Below are 22,984 nucleotides of genomic sequence, written 5' to 3'. Positions count from 1 at the left end.
AAATAGATCATCTACAAAACATTTATGCAAAGAAAAAATGAGTGTATAATGTCCCTTTAATCACTGGTGTTCTATATTCGTTTTTGCAGCACAAATCAGCACAAATCAGCACAAACACAGCACAAACAATCGGTATATTTGTTTTTAAAATTGAATAACATCGGGTGCAAAGTGGGCAGGGTTTCATAAAAAATAATGCACTATATCTCCGAAACCAAAACGGCACAAACGTTCGTTTTTGCTGCACAAATCAGCACAAACACAGCACAAACAAATGGTATATTTGTTTTTAAAATTGCATAACATGGGGTGCAAAGTGGGCGGAGTTTCAGCAAATATAATGCGCTATATCTCCGAAACCAAACCGGCACAAACATTCGTTTTTGCGGCACAAATCAGCACAAACGCAGCACAAACAAATGGTATATTTGTTTTTAAAATTGCATAACATGGGGTGCAAAGTGGGCGGAGTTTCAGCAAATATTATGCGCTATATCTCCGAAACCAAACCGGCACAAACATTCGTTTTTGCGGCACAAATCAGCACAGACGCAGCACAAACAAATGGTATATTTGTTTTTAAAATTGCATAACATGGGGTGCAAAGTGGGCGGGGTTTCATAAAAAAATAATGTGCAATATTTCCGAAACCAAAACAGCACAAACGTTCATTTTTGCAGCACAAATCACCACAAACGCAGCACAAACAAATGGTATATTTGTTTTTAAAATTGCATAACATGGGGTGCAAAGTGGGCAGAGTTTCAGCAAATATAATGCGCTATATCTCCGAAACCAAACCAGCACAAATGTTCGTTTTTGCGGCACAAACCAGCACAAACGCAGCACAAACAAATTGTATATTTGTTTTTAAAATTGCATAACATGGGGTGCAAAGTGGGCGGGGTTTCATAAAAAAATAATGTGCAATATTTCCTAAAGCAAACCGGCACAAACGTTGGTTTTTGCGGCCCAAATCAGCACAAACGCAGCACAAACGCAGCACAAACGTATGGTATATTTTAATTCAGTTTTTACAAACATGGGGTGCCAACTTCACATAGGTCAAAGAAAAGGAAAATTTTACCCCTTCACTACCCTGACTTTCAGAGAAGAACTTTCCCAAAATACCGGAGAATTTTTAGTATTTTTGCTATCAATCCATTAAAACAGAAATAGAGCCTTGTTTTTTCTTCTATTTACCTGTCACAAACTATATAATTTTTTTCAAGCAGACAACCCAAGGTTCTGATCTAGGCCCACTTCGGTATATTTCATGCCACCATTTCACTGCCAAATGCGATCATATAAAAACATTTTTTAAAGTTTTCACAAACTTTGGATTTCTCACTGAAATTATTTACATACTGCTTGTGCAATCATAGCACAAATGGTTGTAAAAGCTTCTCTGGGATCCCCTTTGTTGAAAAATAGCAGACATATGACGTTTCCATTGTTTTTTGGTAATTAGAAGGCCGCTAACTGCAGCTGCGCCCCACACTTTTATAATTCTCGGCAGTGAAGGGGTTAATCAGGTAGCTTGTAAGGTACATTTTAGCTTTAGTGTAGAGATTACTCTCCCATCTGACACCTCCCACTCCCTGATGTCCAAACAGCTCTCTTCCCCCCTCACCCCCATCTTAGGTACTGGCAGACAGTCTGCCAAAATTAAGTTTTAAGGCAATTTTTTTTAATTAATTTTTTTTTTCTATGTTTTTATTCTGCAGTGTAGGATCCCCCTTACCCTCCAATCTCCCTGATCCCTCCCAAACAGCTCTCTAACCCTCCCCACCCTAACTATGTCCTCTATCTTAGGTACTACTGGCAGCTGTCCAGAACCTTTAAAAAGGTCATTATTTATTTATTTTTCTATTTTTTTTATTTTCTGTAGTGTAGTGGTCCCCCCTCCTGCAAACATTAGTTATGGATCCCCCACCCCACCTTTTTTCTGTAGCTTAGTGCCCCTTCCCTCCCTCTCCCTTTATTTTCCTTCCCTGTATTGTAGGGCCCTCCTACTCCCTCCTCTGCTGGGCCACCCTCCCACCTCCTGGATTAACTCCAACACCTCCCACCAGCACCAGCAGAGGATCTTTCACCTGCCATTATATGGTATCAGAGCAGCGATCGCGCTTCGGTTCCATATGCGGCAGACTTTAGGAACTCCAGCTCTTAGCTGTAACTTAACAGCCGAAACTGCTGGACCTTCCTGCAGCTCAGACGTATATATACATTGTGCGGTATGATAAGAAAAGTACCTTGCAACTTATATACAGGTGAAACTCGAAAAATTAGAATATCGTGCAAAAGTTCATTTATTTCACTAATGCAACTTAAAAGGTGAAACTAATATATGAGATAGACTCATTACATGCAAAGCAAGATAGTTCAAGCTGTGATTTGTCATAATTGTGATGATTATGGCTTACAGCTCATGAAAACCCCAAATCCACAATCTCAGAAAATTAGAATATTGTGAAAAGGTGCAATATTCTAGGCTCAAAGTGTCCCACTCTAATCCGCTAATTAAGCCATAACACCTGCAAAGGGTTCCTGAGCCTCTAAATGGTCTCTCAGTCTGGTTCAGTAGGAATCACAATCATGGGAAAGACTGCTGACCTGACAGTTGTGCAGAAAACCATCATTGACACCCTCCATAAGGAGGGAAAGCCTCAAAAGGTAATTGCAAAAGAAGTTGGATGTTCCCAAAGTGCTGTATCAAAGCACATTAATAGAAAGTTATGTGGAAGGGGAAAGTGTGGAAGAAAAAGGTGCACAAGCAGCAGGGATGACCACAGCCTGGAGAGGATTGTCAGGATAAGGCCATTCAAAAGTGTTGGGGACTTTCACAAGGAGTGGACTGAGGCTGGAGTCAGTGCATCAAGAGCCACCACACACAGACGGATCCTGGACATGGGCTTCAAATGTCGTATTCCTCTTGTCAAGCCACTCCTGAACAACAAACAACGTCAAAAGCAGCGTTTTACCTGGGCTAAAGAAAAACAGACCTGGTCTGTTGCTCAGTGGTCCAAAGTCCTCTTTTCTGATGAGAGCAAATTTGGCATCTCATTTGGAAACCAAGGGCCCAGAGTATGGAGGAAGAATGGAGAGGCACATACTGCAAAATGCTTGAAGTCCAATGTGAAGCTTCCACAGTCTGTATTGATTTGGGGAGCCATGTCATCTGCTGGTGTTGGTCTACTGTGCTTCATTAAGTCCAGGGTCAACACAACCATCTACCAGGAGATTTTGGAGCACTTCATGCTTCCTTCTGCAGACAAGCTCTATGGAAATGCTGACTTCATTTTCCAGCAGGAGCTGGCACCTGCCCACACTGTCAAAAGCACCAAAACCTGGTTCAATGACTGTGGGATTACTGTGCTTGGTTGGCCAGCAAACTCGCCTGACCTGAACCCCATAAAGAATCTATGGGGCATTGCCAAGAGAAAGATGAGAGACATGAGACCGAACAATGCAGAAGAGCTGAAGGCCACTATTGAAGCATTCTGGTCTTCCATAACACCTCAGCAGTGCCACAGGCTGATAGCTTCCATGCCACGTTGTATTGAGGCAGTAATTGCTGCAAAAGGGGCCCAAACCAAGTACTGAGTACAATACAGTATGCATGCTTATACTTTTCAGAGGTCCGATATTGTTCTATGTACAATCCTTGTTTTATTGATTGCATGTAATATTCTAATTTTCTGAGATTGTGGATTTGGGGTTTTCATGAGCTGTAAGCCATAATCATCACAATTATGACAAATCACGGCTTGAACTATCTTGCTTTCCATGTAATGGCCTCTATGTATGAAGCCGTCTACTTTCCTGCATTCGCCAGCCCAATACGCTCGCCAAAGTTATCAAAAAAGCTGTCAAGAAGCGGCGCGCCAAGTACGGAGCGATGAGCAGCGGACTGTTGTTAACTGACAGTCATCAATCTCGCTGCTCATCGGCTTCTTCGCAGCTTTTTTGATAGCCTGTCACTAAGCACCCACACTAAACTACACTGTTTTACCCCCTAAACCGCCGCTCCCGGAGCCCCCCACAACTAAATAAAGTTATTACCCCCTAAACCGCCGCTCCTGGACCCCGCCGCAACTAAATAAAATGTATTAACCCCTAAACGTGCGCTCCCGGACCCCGCCGCCACCTACATTATACCTATTAACCCCTATCCTGCCGCCCACTACACCTCCGCCACCTATATTCAAGCTATTAACCCCTATCCTGTGGATCCCGGACCCTGCCGCAAATAAATAAATTGTTTAACCCCTAAACCGCCGCACCCGGAGCCCACCGCCACCTATATTAAAGTTATTAACCCCTATCCTGCCCCCCTACACCGCCGCAAACTACATTAAACTCATTAACCCCCTAAACCTCTGCTCCCGGACCCCGCAGCAACTAAATTAAATGTTTAACCCCTAAACCGCCACTCCCGAACCCCGCCGCCACCTATATTAAAGTTATTAACCCCTATACCGCTCCCCCTATTAACCCCTATCCCGCCCCCCCTATACCGCCGCCACCTATATTAAAATTATTAACCCATAAACCTAAGTCTAACACTAACCCTAACCCCCCCTAACTTAAATATTAATTTAAGAAATCTAAATAATATTACTCATATTAACTAAATTATTCCTATTTAAAACGAAATACTTACCTATAAATTAAACCCTAAGATAGCTACAATATAACTAATAATTATATTGTAGCTATTTTAGGATTTATTTTAATTTTACAGGCAACTTTGTATTTATTTTAACTAGGTACAATAGTTATTAAATAGTTATTAACTATTTAATAACTACCTAGCTAAAATAAGTACAAAATTAACTGTAAAATAAATCCTAACCTAAGTTACAATTAAACCTAACACTACACTATCATTAAATAAATTAAATAAATACCTACAATTACCTAAAATTAAATAAAATAAACTAAACTATAGTACAAAAAAACAAACACTAAATTACAAAAAAATAAAAAAGAACTACAAGAAGTTTAAACTAATTACACCTAATCTAAGCCCCGTAATAAAATAATAAAGCCCCCCAAAATAAAAAAATGCCCTACCCTATTCTAAATTACCAAGTAACCAGCTCTTTTACTAGCCCTTAAAAGGGCTTTTTGCGGGGCATTGACCCAAAGTAATCAGCTCTTTTACCTGTAAAAAAAATACAACCCCCCCAACATTAAAACCCACCACCCACATACCCCTACTCTAACCCACCCAAACCCCCCTTAAAAAACCTAACACTAACCCCCTGAAGATCTTCCTACCTTGAGCTGTCTTCACCCAACCGGGCCGAAATCTTCATCTAAGGTGTGCAGAGGAGGTCCTTCATCCGGTAGAAGTCTTCATCCAGGCGGCGTCTTCAATCTTCATCCATCCGGAGCGGAGCCATCTTAAAAGGAGCCGACGCTGAGCCATCCTCTTCAACCGACGACTGAACGACGAATGAAGGTTCCTTTAAGGGACACAATGTCAAAGTGACTCAAGCACCAGTGGTTTAGATTAAGTGTGCAAAGCTGGAGGAGCCACTGCTCAAAGACTCCAATGTAACAGGTGCAAAGAAATTCCAGCAGCACAACAATGGTGAATAATCTTCCAAATTTATTAGGTACCTGGAGGTAAAACAATGACGTTTCGGGCTCAGTATGTCAGATATGATTAAGGGCTACTGAGCCCGAAACGTCATTGTTTTACCTCCAGGTACCTAATAAATTTGGAAGATTATTCACCATTGTTGTGCTGCTGGAATTTCTTTGCACCTGTTCCTTTAAGGCACGTCATCCAAGATGGCGTCCCTCGAATTCCGATTGGCTGATAGGATTCTATCAGCCAATCGGAATTAAGGTAGCAAAAATCTGATTGGCTGATTCAATCAGCCAGTTAGATTGAAGTTCAATCCGATTGGCTGATCCAATCAGCCAATCGGATTGAGCTCGCATTCTATTGGCTGATCGGAACAGCCAATAGAATGCAAGCTCAATCCAATTGGCTGATTGGATCAGCCAATCGGATTGAACTTCAATTTTGGGTGGGTTAGGTTTGGGTGGGTTAGAGTAGGGGTATGTGGGTGGTGGGTTTTAATGTTGGGGGGTTGTATTTTTTTTTACAGGTAAAAGAGATGATTACTTTGGGGCAATGCCCCGCAAAAAGCCCTTTTAAGGGCTGGTAAAAGAGCTGGTTACTTGGTAATTTAGAATAGGGTAGGGCATTTTTTTATTTTGGGGGGGCTTTATTCTTTTATTAGGGGGCTTAGATTAGGTGTAATTAGTTTAAACTTCTTGTAATTCTTTTTTATTTTCTGTAATTTAGTGTTTTTGATTTTTTTTACTAGAGTTTATTTTATTTTATTTAATTTTAGGTAATTGTACATAATTTATTTAAGTTATTTAATGATAGTGTAGTGTTAGGTTTAATTGTAACTTAGGTTAAGATTTATTTTACAGGTAATTTTGTACTTATTTTAGCTAGGTAGTTATTAAATAGTTAATAACTATTTAATAACTATTGTACCTAGTTAAAATAAATACAAAGTTGCCTGTAAAATAAAAATAAATCCTAAAATAGCTACAATATAATTATTAGTTATATTGTAGCTATCTTAGGGTTTATTTTACAGGTAAGTATTTCGTTTTAAATAGGAATAATTTAGTTAATACGAGTAATATTATTTAGATTTATTAAATTAATATTTAAGTTAGGGAGGGTAGGGTTAGTGTTAGACTTAGGTTTACGGGTTAATAATTTTAATATAGGTGGCGGCAGTATAGGGGGGGCAGGATAGGGGTTAATAACTTTAATATAGGTGGCGGCGGGGTCTGGGAGCGGCGGTTTAGGGGTTAAACAATTTATTTAGTTGCGGCAGGGTCTGGGATCCGCAGGATAGGGGTTAATAAGTTTATGTAGGTGGCGGCGGTATAGGGGGCGGCAGATAAGGGGTTAATATGTATAATGTAGGTGGCGGCGGGGTCCGGGAGTGGCGGTTTAGGGGTTAATAAGTTTATTTAGTTGCGGCGGTGTAGGGGAGGCAGATTAGGGGTGTTTAGACTCGGGGTACATGTTAGGGTGTTAGGTGCAGACATCTCCCATAGGAATCAATGGGATATCGGGCAGCAGCAAACATGAGCTTTCGCTATGGTCAGACTCCCATTGATTCCTATTGGATCCGCCGCCTCCAGGTCGGTGGATTGAAATCTAGGTATGCTGGGCCGGAATAGTGCCGAGCGTACCTGGTAGTAGTTTGATAACTACCAAAAGTAGTCAGATTGTGCCGAACTTGCGTTCGGAACATCTGTAGTGACGTAATCATCGATCTGTGTCGGACTGAGTCCGGCGGATTGTAGGTTACGTCACTATATTCTACTTTTGCCGGGCAGTAGGGGTTGATAACTAAGGCGAATCAGCCTTGCCACAAATACGCTGCGGAATTCCGGCGTATTTGCGGTTGACGGCTTGATAACTAGAGGCCAATGAGTCTATCTCATATATTAGTTTCACCTTTTAAGTTGCATTAGTGAAATAAATGAACTTTTGCACGATATTCGAATTTTTTGAGTTTCACCTTTATATACACGTTAGATTGGGCTAAGGGGTTATAAAAACAACAACACTATCTTTATACTCAAATATACTTTAATCTCATAAACTAATCAATGTTCTGCTGAGGTCTCAAAACAATATTCAACTTTTTTTTTTCCTTCAAATAAAGTATTAGATCTACAATTCTCTCATATTTAATACCATCATTTGTAATATAATGACGATCGTAAAAAATAATATTATATTTATGTGTGTGTATATTTTTATATTTGTTGTGTAAACTGCAAAAAAATGTCACTCTTCTGCTTTCTATTGTGTAAGCTAACCAAAGTGCACAATGTACAGCTGTCAGAAAGTCAGGCTAATCATTTATTAATATATTTGTTATAATTTGGCAATAGATTGTGTAATAAAGTTTGTAATAGAGAATATGATTCTATTATTTAAGATTTGAGACAAAAGACTGAAACCCCCAAACCATCAGGATGATACAAAGAAATTTAAAAATCCACTGTTCCCATAACCCCTTTAACACTCAGAAGATCTACAGGGAGTGCAGAATTATTAGGCAAATGAGTATTTTGACCACATCATCCTCTTTATGCATGTTGTCTTACTCCAAGCTGTATAGGCTCGAAAGCCTACTACCAATTAAGCATATTAGGTGATGTGCATCTCTGTAATGAGAAGGGGTGTGGTCTAATGACATCAACACCCTATATCAGGTGTGCATAATTATTAGGCAACTTCCTTTCCTTTGGCAAAATGGGTCAAAAGAAGGACTTGACAGGCTCAGAAAAGTCAAAAATAGTGAGATATCTTGCAGAGGGATGCAGCACTCTTAAAATTGCAAAGCTTCTGAAGCGTGATCATCGAACAATCAAGCGTTTCATTCAAAATAGTCAACAGGGTCGCAAGAAGCGTGTGGAAAAACCAAGGCGCAAAATAGCTGCCCATGAACTGAGAAAAGTCAAGCGTGCAGCTGCCAAGATGCCACTTGCCACCAGTTTGGCCATATTTCAGAGCTGCAACATCACTGGAGTGCCCAAAAGCACAAGGTGTGCAATACTCAGAGACATGGCCAAGGTAAGAAAGGCTGAAAGACGACCACCACTGAACAAGACACACAAGCTGAAACGTCAAGACTGGGCCAAGAAATATCTCAAGACTGATTTTTCTAAGGTTTTATGGACTGATGAAATGAGAGTGAGTCTTGATGGGCCAGATGGATGGGCCCGTGGCTGGATTGGTAAAGGGCAGAGAGCTCCAGTCCGACTCAGACGCCAGCAAGGTGGAGGTGGAGTACTGGTTTGGGCTGGTATCATCAAAGATGAGCTTGTGGGGCCTTTTCGGGTTGAGGATGGAGTCAAGCTCAACTCCCAGTCCTACTGCCAGTTTCTGGAAGACACCTTCTTCAAGCAGTGGTACAGGAAGAAGTCTGCATCCTTCAAGAAAAACATGATTTTCATGCAGGACAATGCTCCATCACACGCGTCCAAGTACTCCACAGCGTGGCTGGCAAGAAAGGGTATAAAAGAAGAAAATCTAATGACATGGCCTCCTTGTTCACCTGATCTGAACCCCATTGAGAACCTGTGGTCCATCATCAAATGTGAGATTTACAAGGAGGGAAAACAGTACACCTCTCTGAACAGTGTCTGGAAGGCTGTGGTTGCTGCTGCACGCAATGTTGATGGTGAACAGATCAAAACACTGACAGAATCCATGGATGGCAGGTTTTTGAGTGTCCTTGCAAAGAAAGGTGGCTATATTGGTCACTGATTTGTTTTTGTTTTGTTTTTGAATGTCAGAAATGTATATTTGTGAATGTTGAGATGTTATATTGGTTTCACTGATAAAAATAAATAATTGAAATGGGTATATATTTGTTTTTTTTGTTAAGTTGCCTAATAATTATGCACAGTAATAGTCACCTGCACACACAGATATCCCCCTAAAATAGCTATAACTAAAAACAAACTAAAAACTACTTCCAAAACTATTCAGCTTTGATATTAATGAGTTTTTTGGGTTCATTGAGAACATGGTTGTTGTTCAATAATAAAATTAATCCTCAAAAATACAACTTGCCTAATAATTCTGCACTCCCTGTATTGTAATGTAATATGGGGCTGCAGGGGATGTGCGAGTGTTCTGAGGGTTAATGTTGAGACATATGGGACATAATCATGGTCTGAAGGTAAACAAAGGCTGCAGGGAACGTGCACTTGGTCTGAGGTTAATAGTGTGTAGAGGGGACGCTTTATTGTCACCTTTGCTAACCCAAAAAGTATTAATGTTTACAACTGCCCCAGGTTGAACCTACAGTTTCACCCTTGAATGATGTATTGTGTACACCAGATTTCAACAAAAAGCATAAAAGTTAACTTACTGTTGTATGCAGTCTGGTATATGAATATGGTCTAGTGCGATAATCTGTGATAGTTCCGAAAGGCTTTTAACAAATCTTACTTTTCTTCCAAATTTTGAGCTAGAAATCAAAAAAGAAATTATGATAAAACAGTATACAATGCCTAGATCATCAGACATTAGGTCATACTTACAACATTTCCATATCTTGGCCAATGTTCCTATATGGTACTTACCAACATTGATGGCCCTTTTAAATGGATCTGGACAGGAGACCCAAAGCATTATACTCCGCCTACAGCCGGGCATCAAACTTCTCTTCCTGCAACTATTTTATTTAGCAGTAGGACAATAGAGAGGGGAACTGCATTCTATATAAGATCATGTACCAAGATATGAAAATGTCAGTAAGTATAATTTCATATCTATTTACCTTGGCTTACCCTAGCAGTACTCACCAAAGAAAAAAAAGATTTATAAAATCTAGTGTAAGTTGTAATGCAGAAAAATATAATTAAACAAATAGAATGTTTATATAATAAGAACCATATAACTTCAATATAGCGATATATGTGGCATTTGTAATCATTTTACATTTGAAAATAATGAAAGATTTTATTTAGGTTGTCTGTACTGGGGCAAGCAATATCCATGCAAGTGTAAACATGATATATATGTGAGTGTGGGTGTTTGTACATGTAAGTTGCTGAGTGTTAATAGGGTAAGCCAAGAAAAAAATATGTAAATATTTTAAATATCAAATTAAAAGTACTATAAATATCCATTTAATGATGCTATTATGATAACGACAATAAGAAATATGGGTACATGAAACTCACAAATTGTCAATGTGAGTATTTTCCATGTAGGAATTCTGACATTTCTTGGTTAATACAATTTACAATTAAACACATTTAAAGTACATGGCAAAAATGTAAATTAAATTATATATATATATATATATATATATATATATATATATATATTAGTTATATCCAAACTACATTGCATCTCTAGGCAAAGGTTGCTTTATGAAAAACGTAGGAACTTCCTGTAACAGGTATCACAGCCAAGTGCAGTTAGTTCTCTAGGTTAGTTTATAGATGAGTTTTTCAGCAAACAGAATACTATTTTCAAAGGACAATAAAAACTTTGAGATGATTATATAAAGTGTTTAGTTATGCAAAATAAATCACCTTTGCTCTATATTTTCATTATCTATTTTGCACCATTTTCATGCCATTTAGATCAAACTGTGCAATTTTTAATTCTCAGAACTTGAAATGCACACTCCTGACTTTTCAAGGCCAGCCCTGCTACATATTTCTCCCTAATTGCAAAACAATGCATTATATGCTAATGTTATGACATTGTCTAGCTTTGTTGTCTGTGGACTAAAGCCCAGATGGGCTCCTCCAAATAAGGTAAATATTTCTCTTCTTAGCAGTATGACAAATTATGATCTTTGCAGAGTTTGAAAAAACTGAAGCAACTTTAAAATAAAAGGATTACCTTATAAAAGGACGTATTATGGCCATTAATGCCTTAACATACCAGGCAGGATGTACTACCAACAGTGACTTGAGATTTTTCTTCAACCTAAATAAATTTTGAAAAGTGTGAAAACAGTTACAACAATATTGCTACGAGTATTACACATTTGTGAATAAATATGACAAATCTTCATTTTCCGCAGTACAATAATTAGCTAAGACTTTCTTTATAATGATTGTGAAAAACTGGTTGTTTTGGAACTACAAAGGGCCCCTGGTGTTTTCTTATCTGGTGCCATTCTGCTTTCTGAATACAAAATGGCTCTGGAGCTGCAGTTTTAAAGTAAGCCAATTACACAGTTTGTTACTAAGTAATAGTGCTGTGATCAAGTTCCTAAAATGGAGTCTGTATTAAAAAGCTAATGTTAAAATTTCTTTTATAGCAATTCCATTATAGTGACTTATATAGGATCTACCTATTTTCATAAGTAGCTTGGTATTTGTAGCACATTTTGGACTAAATTACAAGTGGAGCGCTAATTTATTGCACACCCACAAGTGTGAAAATTCACACATTTACAGGCGTGTGATAAATAACCAGTCATTACAAGTGGCTGGTTATTGCTACTGTGAGCTTGCGGTAGCAATTAGCTCTCAAAAAATTAACCAGAGGTCAGACCTCTGGTAAAAAATTTTTTAAATGTGCTCTCAATTAGCTCTCAAAAAAATATGTGTAGTTCCTTTTAAGAAAAAAAAATTGTGTCCTCTTTTTTTTGTGTGTGGGATGTTAGAAAAAAAACAGCACGGAAAAGTGCTTTATATAGCCGTCTATGGGGACTGTGTGTTCTCAGTACATATATATTTATATTTGCTGCTCATCGCTGCGTGACTTACCCCCTACGCTAACCATACGCGTGACGTACCCCCTACGTGTCTCACGGCATGAGAACGAAGCTCCCATTGGAGCCTATGGTAGTGCGCCCTTGTGAGCGCAAAGCTTCCCTGAAATACGAACGCAACTTTGTGCACTGGTAACTCAACTTGTAATCTGGCGCTTTGCATTTTATAGCTTTTTTTATTGCTCAGTTCATATTTTAACGATCTCAATTGCCGCTCTTTGTTTTCATTTTCATTAGCTCAAAAGTCAACGCGTGGATCATATATATGCAATTGTTTATTGGAAAAAAAATATTTTCAAGATATGACAAACAAACATATAATAGCAAGTGTTTTGTTGTAATATGTGTTATGCAATATTGTGCTGTACCTGTATGTAGATGTATGCATTTGTAATGTGTGTAAGACTAATATGCTCCTGGGGGTGGGGGGGATACACAAAGAAAAAAACACAAAACTGCAACAAATTGTAAATAAATATCCCCCAACTGTTCCGATTTTCATGGGATAGTCTCGATTTTAGGGGTCTGTCCTGGGATGATTGACGTCTGTCCTGCATTGCTCCATGCATTTAAAAAAAAAAAACAACAACAAAAAACATGGTCATCACGTGACCACATGCTACCAATACACAGTCAGTGGTTTTGGCGCATGTGACTGCATGTGTCGTGTTGATTTGTCTTTGAGCTCAGGCATGAGAAGGCAGCAACCATGCCGCGGTGTTGTTTCGAGATCTAACTTAGAAGTTCTGAGTCTGACTAGTAACCTCAGGAGCCTCACTGTGTCTATTTACTAGTGGAGTGTGGCAGTGTGCTATGAGCCTCTGAGGATGGTGGTCAGGACTACTCTGACCACGGGTAAGATCTGAGAGTCAGATCACCAGCATCATCGCTGGAGATTTATCTACACTTTAATCCCAGGCTGTTTATAAACAATTTATTGCTTTACAGTTGTACGATGGGTTTTGCAAGATACTCCTATATCTATCCTTGCAGTGTGTGGAGTGACCACACCCAGTCTCCATTATTATGTCACATAAAGCAGGCATTGCTTCTAATCCTGCATGTTAGAGAGGCGGTCTTACTACCCGGGCAGGAGGTTGAGGGGACAAGGGGTAGGCTCACATCAAACCATTGCTACAACTTAAAGTAGAAAAAAAGTCAGATCACTGTGTGTAGTGGTTGGGGGGCAGCGGCTGTGCGGGGGGGGGGGGGGGGTTGCCGGCACAAAAACTTTACATGTGTTATATTCTGCCACTTGTTAAGCCCACTCCCCAGACCCAATTCCTGCTCCTGCCCACCCCTTTTGGATTTTGAAATGTTGGGCTGTATGATACATACATGTAGTTTAGAATATTTAACAAAATCAAATGGCAGCTGTTTGAATTGATTGAAATAGCATCAAAATGTAAAAAAAAAATGGCATGCAACTGCATAAGATTTAGTTGAATGGAAACTAATGGATTGGATAAAGGGGTTAAAGAATGAAAGAAGTTAAAGATTTATAGCTTTGAAGACAGGTTACTCACCGCCTGTCAGTTGCCTGGTAACACTTCTTAATCCAACCAATAGAGGGGATTTTATTGCGAGGGGTCACTCCATTCAGATAAACCAATGTATAGTCTTCTACAAACATTAGATCTAGGGTCCCTATTATATACCTGAGTATAACAAAATAAATATTAACCTTATTCAGCATTTAATGTTCTGATAATATTTGACAATGTATGAAGCAATACTAGTTCAAGGATGTAAGTCAATGTTACTAATCTACTTTCTGACACACCATAAAATGTACCCCTAACTGGGTATAATGTAACAGGACCTTATACACTGAGGCAGTGTCTGAGCAGTCAGATGATTTTTAGTTTTCACAAGATTCCTATATTCATTTTTGCATAAAAGCTATGTGATAAAAACTTGCAACAGGGTTAAACACATAGGTAAATTCCCACTTTAGAACTGGAAGCCTTGCATCTATTGAGCAGGACACAAACAGCAATATGCAGCTGCCTCTCTGGATTGACTGACTAGCTGTGTCCTGCTTGCCTTGCAGTGTCAGTAATGCAAAAATTACATACTCCAACAATTTAGATCATGTCATTTTTTGCATTAAAATATCCCTTTAATTTGTTATTATGTGCACTAACCCTCTAATAAACATAAATAGCTGCTTATGAATAAAATACACTTCTATGACAGAGCATTCTATCCCACTTAGGTATATTCCTCTCCTGCTATAACCAGCTTGCTTTAAGCATAGACCCATACATTACTGTTATACTAGAGGCTCCTTAGAGAAAAGGTTACTGTGCTTAAAAGAAGCGTAAATTCAACTTTCATGATTCATATAGAACATGCAATTTTTAACAACTTTCCATTTCTTTCATGTAATTAGCAAGAGTCCATGAGCTAGTGACGTATGGGATATACATTCCTACCAGGAGGGGCAAAGTTTCCCAAACCTCAAAATGCCTATAAATACACCCCTCACCACACCCACAAATCAGTTTTACAAACTTTGCCTCCCATGGAGGTGGTGAAGTAAGTTTGTGCTAGATTCTACGTTGATATGCGCTTCGCAGCAGGCTGGAGCCCGGTTTTCCTCTCAGAGTGCAGTGAATGTCAGAGGGATGTGAAGAGAGTATTGCCTATTTGAATTCAATGATCTCCTTCTACGGGATCTATTTCATAGGTTCTCTGTTATCGGTCGTAGAGATTCATCTCTTACCTCCCTTTTCAGATCGACGATATACTCTTATATATACCATTACCTCTACTGATTCTCGTTTCAGTACTGGTTTGGCTTTCTACTACATGTAGATGAGTGTCCTGGGGTAAGTAAGTCTTATTTTCTGTGACACTCTAAGCTATGGTTGGGCACTTTGATATAAAGTTCTAAATATATGTGTTTAAACATTTATTTGCCTTGATTCAGGATGTTCAATATTCCTTATTTCAGACAGTCAGTTTCATTATTTGGGATAATGCATTTGAATAATAAATTTTTCTTACCTTAAAATTTGACTTTTTTCCTGTGGGCTGTTAGGCTCGCGGGGGCTGAAAATGCTTCATTTTATTGCGTCATTCTTGGCGCTGACTTTTTTGGCGCAAAAAAAATAAAAAAATAAAAAAAATTAAAAAAAATTCTTAGTCATTTCCGGCGTCACCGGAAGTTGTTTGTATGTGCGTCATTTTTTTGACGTTTTTTGCACCAAAGATGTCGGACGCCAAAGCATTTAGGCGTCAAATAATGTGGGCGTCTTTTTTGGCGCTAAAAAATATGGGCGTCATTATTGTCTCCACGTTATTTAAGTCTCATTGTTTATTTGCTTCTGGTTGCTAGAAGCTTGTTCATTGGCATTTTTTCCCATTCCTGAAACTGTCATTTAAGGAATTTGATACATTTTGCTTTACATGTTGTTTTTTCTATTACATATTGCAAGATGTCTCAGATTGACCCTGGATCAGAAGCTACTTCTGGAAATTCGCTGCCTGATGCTGGATCTACCAAAGTTAAGTGCATTTGTTGTAAACTTGTGGTAACTGTTCCTCCGGCTGTTGTTTGTGATGAATGTCATGATAAACTTGCTAATGCAGTTAATATTTCCTTTAGTAATGTTCCTTTACCTGTTGCTGTTCCATCAACATCTAATACTCAGGGTGTTCCTGTTAACATAAGAGATTTTGTTTCTAAATCTATTAGGAAGGCTATGTCTGTTATTCCTCCTTCCAGTAAACGTAAAAAGTCTTTTAAAACTTCTCATTTATCAGATGAATTTTTAAATGAACATCATCATTCTGATTCTGTTTCTGATGATGATTTCTCTGGTTCAGAGGATTCTGTTTCAGAAATTGACACTGATAAATCTTCATATTTATTTTAAATGGAATTTATTCGTTCTTTACTTAAAGAAGTCTTAATTGCATTAGAAATAGAGGAATCTGGTCCTCTTGATACTAAATCTAAACGTTTAAATACGGTTTTTAAACCTCCTGTAGTTATTCCGGAAGTTTTTCCCGTCCCTGATGCTATTTCTGAAGTAATTTCCAGGGAATGGAATAATCTGGGTAATTATTTTACTCCTTCTAAAAGGTTTAAGAAATTGTATCCTGTGCCATCTGATAGATTAGAGTTTTGGGACAAAATCCCTAAAGTTGATGGGGCTATCTCTACTCTTGCTAAACGTACTTACTATTTTCCTACGGCAGATAGTACTTCTTTTAAGGATCCTTTAGATAGGAAAATTGAATCCTTTCTAAGGAAAGCTTATTTATGTTCAGGTAATCTTCTTAGGCCTGCTATATCTTTGGCGGATGTTGCTGCAGCTTCAACTTTCTGGTTGGAGGCTTTAGCACAACAAGTAACAGATCATAATTCTCATAGCATTGTTAATCTTCTTCAACATGCTAATAACTTTATTTGTGATGCCATCTTTGATATCATTAGGGTTTATATCAGGTATATGTCTTTAGCTATTTTAGCTAGAAGAGCTTTATGGCTTAAAACTTGGAATGCTGATATGTCTTCTAAGTCTACTTTGCTTTCCCTTTCTTTCCAAGGTAATAAATTGTTTGGTTCACAGTTGGATTCTATTATTTCAACTGTTACTGGGGGGAAAGGAACTTTTTTACCACAGGATAAAAAATCTAAAGGTAAATATAGGGCTGCTAATCGTTTTCGTTCCTTTCGTCAGAATAAGGAACAAAAGCCTGATCCTTCCTCTACAGGAACGGTTTCTGTTTGGAAACCATCTCCAGTCTGGAATAAATCCAAGCCTTTTAGAAAGCCAAAGCCAGCTCCCAAGTCCACATGAAGGTGCGGCCCTCATTCCAGCTCAGCTGGTAGGGGGCAGATTACGATTTTTCAAAGAAATTTGGATCAATTCGATTCACAGTCTTTGGATTCAGAACATTGTTTCACAAGGGTACAGAATAGGTTTCAAGATAAGGCCTCCTGCAAGAAGATTTTTTCTTTCTCGCGTTCCAATAAATCCAGTGAAGGCTCAAGCGTTTCTGAAATGTGTTTCAGATCTAGAGTTGGCTGGAGTAATTGTGCCGGTTCCAGTTCTGGAACAGGGTCTGGGGTTTTACTCAAATCTATTCATTGTACCAAAGAAGGAGAATCCCTTCAGACCAGATCTGGATTTAAAAATATTGAATCGTTATGTAAGAATACCAACATTCAAAATGGTGACTATAAGGACTATTCTGCCTTTTGTTCAGCAAGGGCATTATATGTCCACAATAGATTTACAGGATGAATATCTGCACATTCCGATTCATCCAGATCATTTTCAGTTTCTGAGATTCTCTTTTCTAGACAAGCATTACCAGTTTGTGGCTCTGCCGTTTGGCCTAGCAACAGCTCCAAGGATTTTTACAAAGGTTCTCGGTGCCCTGCTATCTGTAATCAGAGAACAGGGTATTGTGGTATTTCCTTATTTGGACGATATCTTGGTACTTGCTCAGCCTTCACATTTAGCAGAATCTCATACGAATCGACTTGTATCGTTTCTTCAAGAACATGGTTGGAGGATCAATTTACCAAAGAGTTCATTGATTCCTCAGACAAGGGTAACCTTTTTAGGTTTCCAGATAGATTCAGTGTCCATGACTCTGTCTTTGACGGACAAGAGACGTCTGAAATTGGTTTCAGCTTGTCGAAACCTTCAGTCTCAATCATTCCCTTCGGTAGCCTTATGCATGGAAATTCTAGGTCTTATGACTGCTCCATCGGACGCGATCCCCTTTGCTCGTTTTCACATGCGACCTCTTCAGCTTTGTATGCTGAACCAGTAGTGCAGGGATTATACAAAGATATCACAATTAATATCTTTAAAACCGATTGTACGACACTCTCTGACGTGGTGGACAGACCACCATCGTTTAGTTCAGGGGGTTTCTTTTGTTCTTCCGACCTGGACTGTGATCTCAACAGATGCAAGTCTGACAGGTTGGGGAGCTGTATGGGGGTCTCTGACAGCGCAGGGGGTTTGGGAATCTCAGGAGGTGAGATTACCAATCAACATTTTGGAACTCCGTGCGATTTTCAGACCTCTTCAGTTGTGGCCGCTTCTAAAGAGAGAGTCGTTCATTTGTTTTCAAAAGGACGATGTCACAACCGTGGAATATGTCAATCATCAAGGAGGGACTCACAGTCCTCTGGCTATGAAAGAAGTATCTCGAATACTTGCATGGGCGGAATCCAGGTCCTGTCTAATTTCTGCGGTTCACATCCCAGGTATAGACAATTGGGAAGCGGATTATCTCAGTCGCCAGACTTTACATCCGGGCGAATGGTCTCTTCACCCAGTGGTGTTTCTTCAGATTGTTCAAATCTGGGGACTTCCAGAAATAGATCTGATGGCTTCTCATCTAAACAAGAAGCTTCCCAGGTATCTGTCCAGATCCAGGGATCCTCAGGCGGAAGCAGTGGATGCATTATCACTTCCTTGGAAGTATCATCCTGCCTATATCTTTCCGCCTCTAGTTCTTCTTCCAAGAGTGATTTCCAAGATTCTAAAGGAGCGTTCGTTTGTTCTGCTGGTGACTCCAGCAGGGCCTCACAGGTTTTGGTATGCGGATCTTGTTCGGATGGCTACTTGCCAACCGTGGACTCTTCCGTTAAGACCAGACCTTCTATCGCAAGGTCCTTTTTTCCATCAGGATCTCAAATCATTAAATTTGAAGGTATGGAGATTGAACGCTTGATTCTCAGTCATAGAGGTTTCTCTGACTCCGTAATTAATACTATGTTACAGGCTCGTAAATCTGTGTCTAGGAAGATATATTATCGAGTCTGGAAGACTTACATTTCTTGGTGTTCTTCTCATCATTTTTCTTGGCATTCTTTTAGAACTCCTAGAATTTTACAGTTTCTTCAGGATGGTCTGGATAAAGGTTTGTCTGCAAGTTCCTTGAAAGGACAAATTTCTGCTCTTTCTGTGTTGTTTCACAGAAAGATTGCTAATCTTCCTGATATTCATTGTTTTGTACAGTCTTTGGTTCGTATAAAACCTGTTATTAAGTCAATTTCTCCTCCTTGGAGTCTGAATTTGGTTTTGGGGGCTCTTCAAGATCCTCCGTTTGAACCTATGCATTCGCTGGATATTAAATTACTTTCTTGGAAAGTTTTGTTTCTTTTGGCCATCTCTTCTGCTAGAAGAGTTTCTGAATTATCTGCTCTTTCTTGTGAGTCTCCTTTTCTGATTTTTCATCAGGATAAGGCGGTGTTGCGAACTTCATTTAAATTTTTACCTAAGGTTGTGAATTCTAACAACATTAGTAGAGAAATTGTGGTTCCTTCATTGTGTCCTAATCCTAAGAATTCTAAGGAAAGATCGTTGCATTCTTTGGATGTAGCTAGAGCTTTGAAATATTATGTTGAAGCTACTAAAGATTTCCGAAAGACTTCTAGTTTATTTGTTATCTTTTCCGGTTCCAGGAAAGGCCAGAAGGCTTCTGCCATTTCTTTGGCATCTTGGTTAAAGTCTTTGATTCATTATGCTTATGTTGAGTCGGGTAAAACTCCGCCTCAAAGGATTACAGCTCATTCTACTAGGTCAGTTTCTACTTCCTGGGCGTTTAGGAATGAAGCTTCGGTTGATCAGATTTGCAAAGCAGCAACTTGGTCTTCTTTGCATACTTTTACTAAATTCTAACATTTTGATGTGTTTTCTTCTTCTGAAGCAGTTTTTGGTAGAAAAGTACTTCAGGCAGCTGTTTCAGTTTGAATCTTCTGCTTATATTTCAGTTTTTTTCATTATAAGATTGAAACTTTATTTTGGGGTGTGGATGGTTTTTCAGCGGAATTGGCTGTCTTTATTTTTATCCCTCCCTCTCTAGTGACTCTTGCGTGGAAGTTCCACATCTTGGGTATTCATTATCCCATACGTCACTAGCTCATGGACTCTTGCTAATTACATGAAAGAAAACATAATTTATGTAAGAACTTACCTGATAAATTCATTTCTTTCATATTAGCAAGAGTCCAGGAGGCCCACCCTTTTTATGGTGGTTATGATTTTTTTGTATAAAGCAAAAATTATTCCAATTCCTTATTTTTTATGCTTTCGCACTTTTTTCTTATCACCCCACTTCTTGGCTATTCGTTAAACTGATTTGTGGGTGTGGTGAGGGGTGTATTTATAGGCATTTTGAGGTTTGGGAAACTTTGCCCCTCCTGGTAGGAATGTATATCCCATACGTCACTAGCTCATGGACTCTTGCTAATATGAAAGAAATGAATTTATCAGGTAAGTTCTTATATAAATTATGTTTTTACTTCTTTTATCTAATTTGCTTAATTTATTTTGTATCCTTTGATGAAAAGCATACCTGGGTAGGCTCAGGTGCAGCAATGCACTACTGGAAACTAGCTGGTGATTGGTGGCTGCATATATACAGTATGCCTATTGTCATTGGCTCACCTAATGTGTTCTTCTGCTTACTGTATTGCATTTCTGCTCCTTTAGCAAAGGATGCCAATAGAAAGAAGCAACTTTGATGTCAGAAGTAAAATGGAAAGTTCTTTAAAATGATATGTTCTATCTGAATTATGACAGAAAATATTAAGTTGATGTCCCTGTAATAAATTAGTGCTCATTAGAGGGACATCAGTCATTTTATAATTGTGCATATATATATTAGCAAATGAGCACTGCGTTGCGAAACATTTGAAAGCATAATAGTTGTTTTAACATCACTGAAAACTGTAAAACAATTGGCTAGATTTAGAGTTCTGAGGCCAAAGGGGTGCGTTAGCTATACGTGCTTTATTTCCCCCGCATCTTTTAAATACCGCTGGTATTTAGAGTTCACAGAAGGGCTGCGTTAGGCTCCAAAAAGGGAGCGTATAGCATATTTACCGCCACTGCAACTCTCGATTCCAGCGGTGCTTACGGACACGGCCAGCTTCAAAAACGTGCTCATGCACGATTCCCCCATAGGAAACAATGGGGCTGTTTGAGCTGAAAAAAAACTAACACCTGCAAAAAAGCAGCGTTCAGCTCCTAATGCAGCTACATTGTTTCCTATGGGGAAACACTTCCTACGTCTGCACCTAACACCCTAACATGTACCCCGAGTCTAAACACCCCTAACCTTACACTTATTAACCCCTAATCTGCCGCCCCCGCTATCGCTGACCCCTGCATATTATTATTAACCCCTAATCTGCCGCTCCGTACACCGCCGCCAGCTACGTTATCCCTATGTACCCCTAACATCGCCGACCACTATGTTATATTTATTAACCCCTAATCTGCTGCCCCCGCTATCGCTGACACCTGCATATTATTATTAACCCATAATCTGCCGCTCCGTACACCGCCGCAACATACATTATAGTTATGTACCCCTAATCTGCTGCCCCTAACACCGCCGACCCCTATATTATATTTATTAACCCCTAATCTGCCCCCCACAACGTCGCCGCCAGCTACCTACAATAATTAACCCCTAATCTGCCGACCGGAGCTCACTGCTACTATAATTTTTATCTAACGAAATAAATTAACTCTTATTAAATAAATTATACCTATTTAAAGCTAAATACTTACCTGTAAAATAAACCCTAATATAGCTACAATATAAATTATAATTATATTGTAGCTATTTTAGGATTAATATTTATTTTACAGGCAACTTTGTATTTATTTTAACCAGGTACAATAGCTATTAAATAGTTAATAACTATTTAATAGCTACCTAGTTAAAATAATTACAAAATTACCTGTAAAATAAATCCTAACCTAAGTTACAATTAAACCTAACACTACACTATCAATAAATAAATTAAATACAATACCTACAATTATCTACAATTAAACCTAACACTACACTATCAATAAATAAATTAAATACAATACCTACAATTATCTACAATTAAACCTAACACTACACTATCAATAAATAAATTAAATACAATACCTACAATTATCTACAATTAAACCTAACACTACACTATCAATAAATAAATTAAATAAAATACCTACAAATAAATACAATGAAATAAACTAACTAAAGTACAAAAAATAAAAAAAGCTAAGTTACAAAAAATAAAAAAATATTTACAAACATTAGAAAAATATTACAACAATTTTAAACTAATTACACCTACTCTAAGCCCCCTAATAAAATAACAAAGAACCTCAAAATAAAAAAATGCCCTACCCTATTCTAAATTAAAAAAGTTCAAAGCTCTTTTACCTTACCAGCCCTGAAAAGGGCCCTTTGCGGGGCATGCCCCAAAGAATTCAGCTCTTTTGCCTGTAAAAAAAACACATACAATACCCCCCCCAACATTACAACCCACCACCCACATACCCCTAATCTAACCCAAACCCCCCTTAAATAAACCTAACACTAAGCCCCTGAAGATATTCCTACCTTATCTTCACCTCGCCGGGTATCACACCAATCCGTCCTGGCTCCGTTGTCTTGATCCAAGCCCAAGCGGGGGGCTGAAGATGTCCATGATCCGGCTGAAGTCTTCATCCAAGCGGGAGCTGAAGAGGTCCATGATCCGGCTGAAGTCTTCTATCAACGGCATCTTCAATCTTCTTTATTCCGGAGCCATCATCTTCCAGCCGACGCGGATCCAACCTCTTCTACCGACGCCTACTCGCCGAATGACGGTTCCTTTAAATGACGTCATCCAAGATGGC

The 22,984-nt window shown here is 38.8% G+C and overlaps 1 protein-coding gene across 3 annotated transcripts in view; it reads right to left on the bottom strand.

The window, feature by feature from the left end:
• BNIPL (BCL2 interacting protein like) overlaps positions 1–22,984 on the bottom strand; it is a 105,578-nt gene that overhangs the window by 18,588 nt on the left and 64,006 nt on the right. For 2 of the 3 annotated variants that reach the window (XM_053704860.1, XM_053704870.1), the window contains exons 7-9: positions 13,844–13,975; positions 11,438–11,524; positions 9,948–10,046 (exon numbers count right to left, since the gene is read on the bottom strand). In XM_053704860.1, coding sequence (XP_053560835.1) covers positions 9,948–10,046; positions 11,438–11,524; positions 13,844–13,975 — 318 coding nt within the window. Of the gene's footprint in view, positions 1–9,943; positions 10,047–11,437; positions 11,525–13,843; positions 13,976–22,984 lie in introns of those variants that run through there. The other variant, XM_053704865.1, reaches the window with a different exon arrangement.

Source organism: Bombina bombina, chromosome 1 (genome assembly GCF_027579735.1).
Source record: "Bombina bombina isolate aBomBom1 chromosome 1, aBomBom1.pri, whole genome shotgun sequence".
Taxonomy (NCBI): Eukaryota; Metazoa; Chordata; class Amphibia; order Anura; family Bombinatoridae; genus Bombina; species Bombina bombina.
The sequence above is the reverse complement of the archived record's forward strand: the minus strand, read 5'-3'. Positions and strand labels throughout refer to the sequence as shown.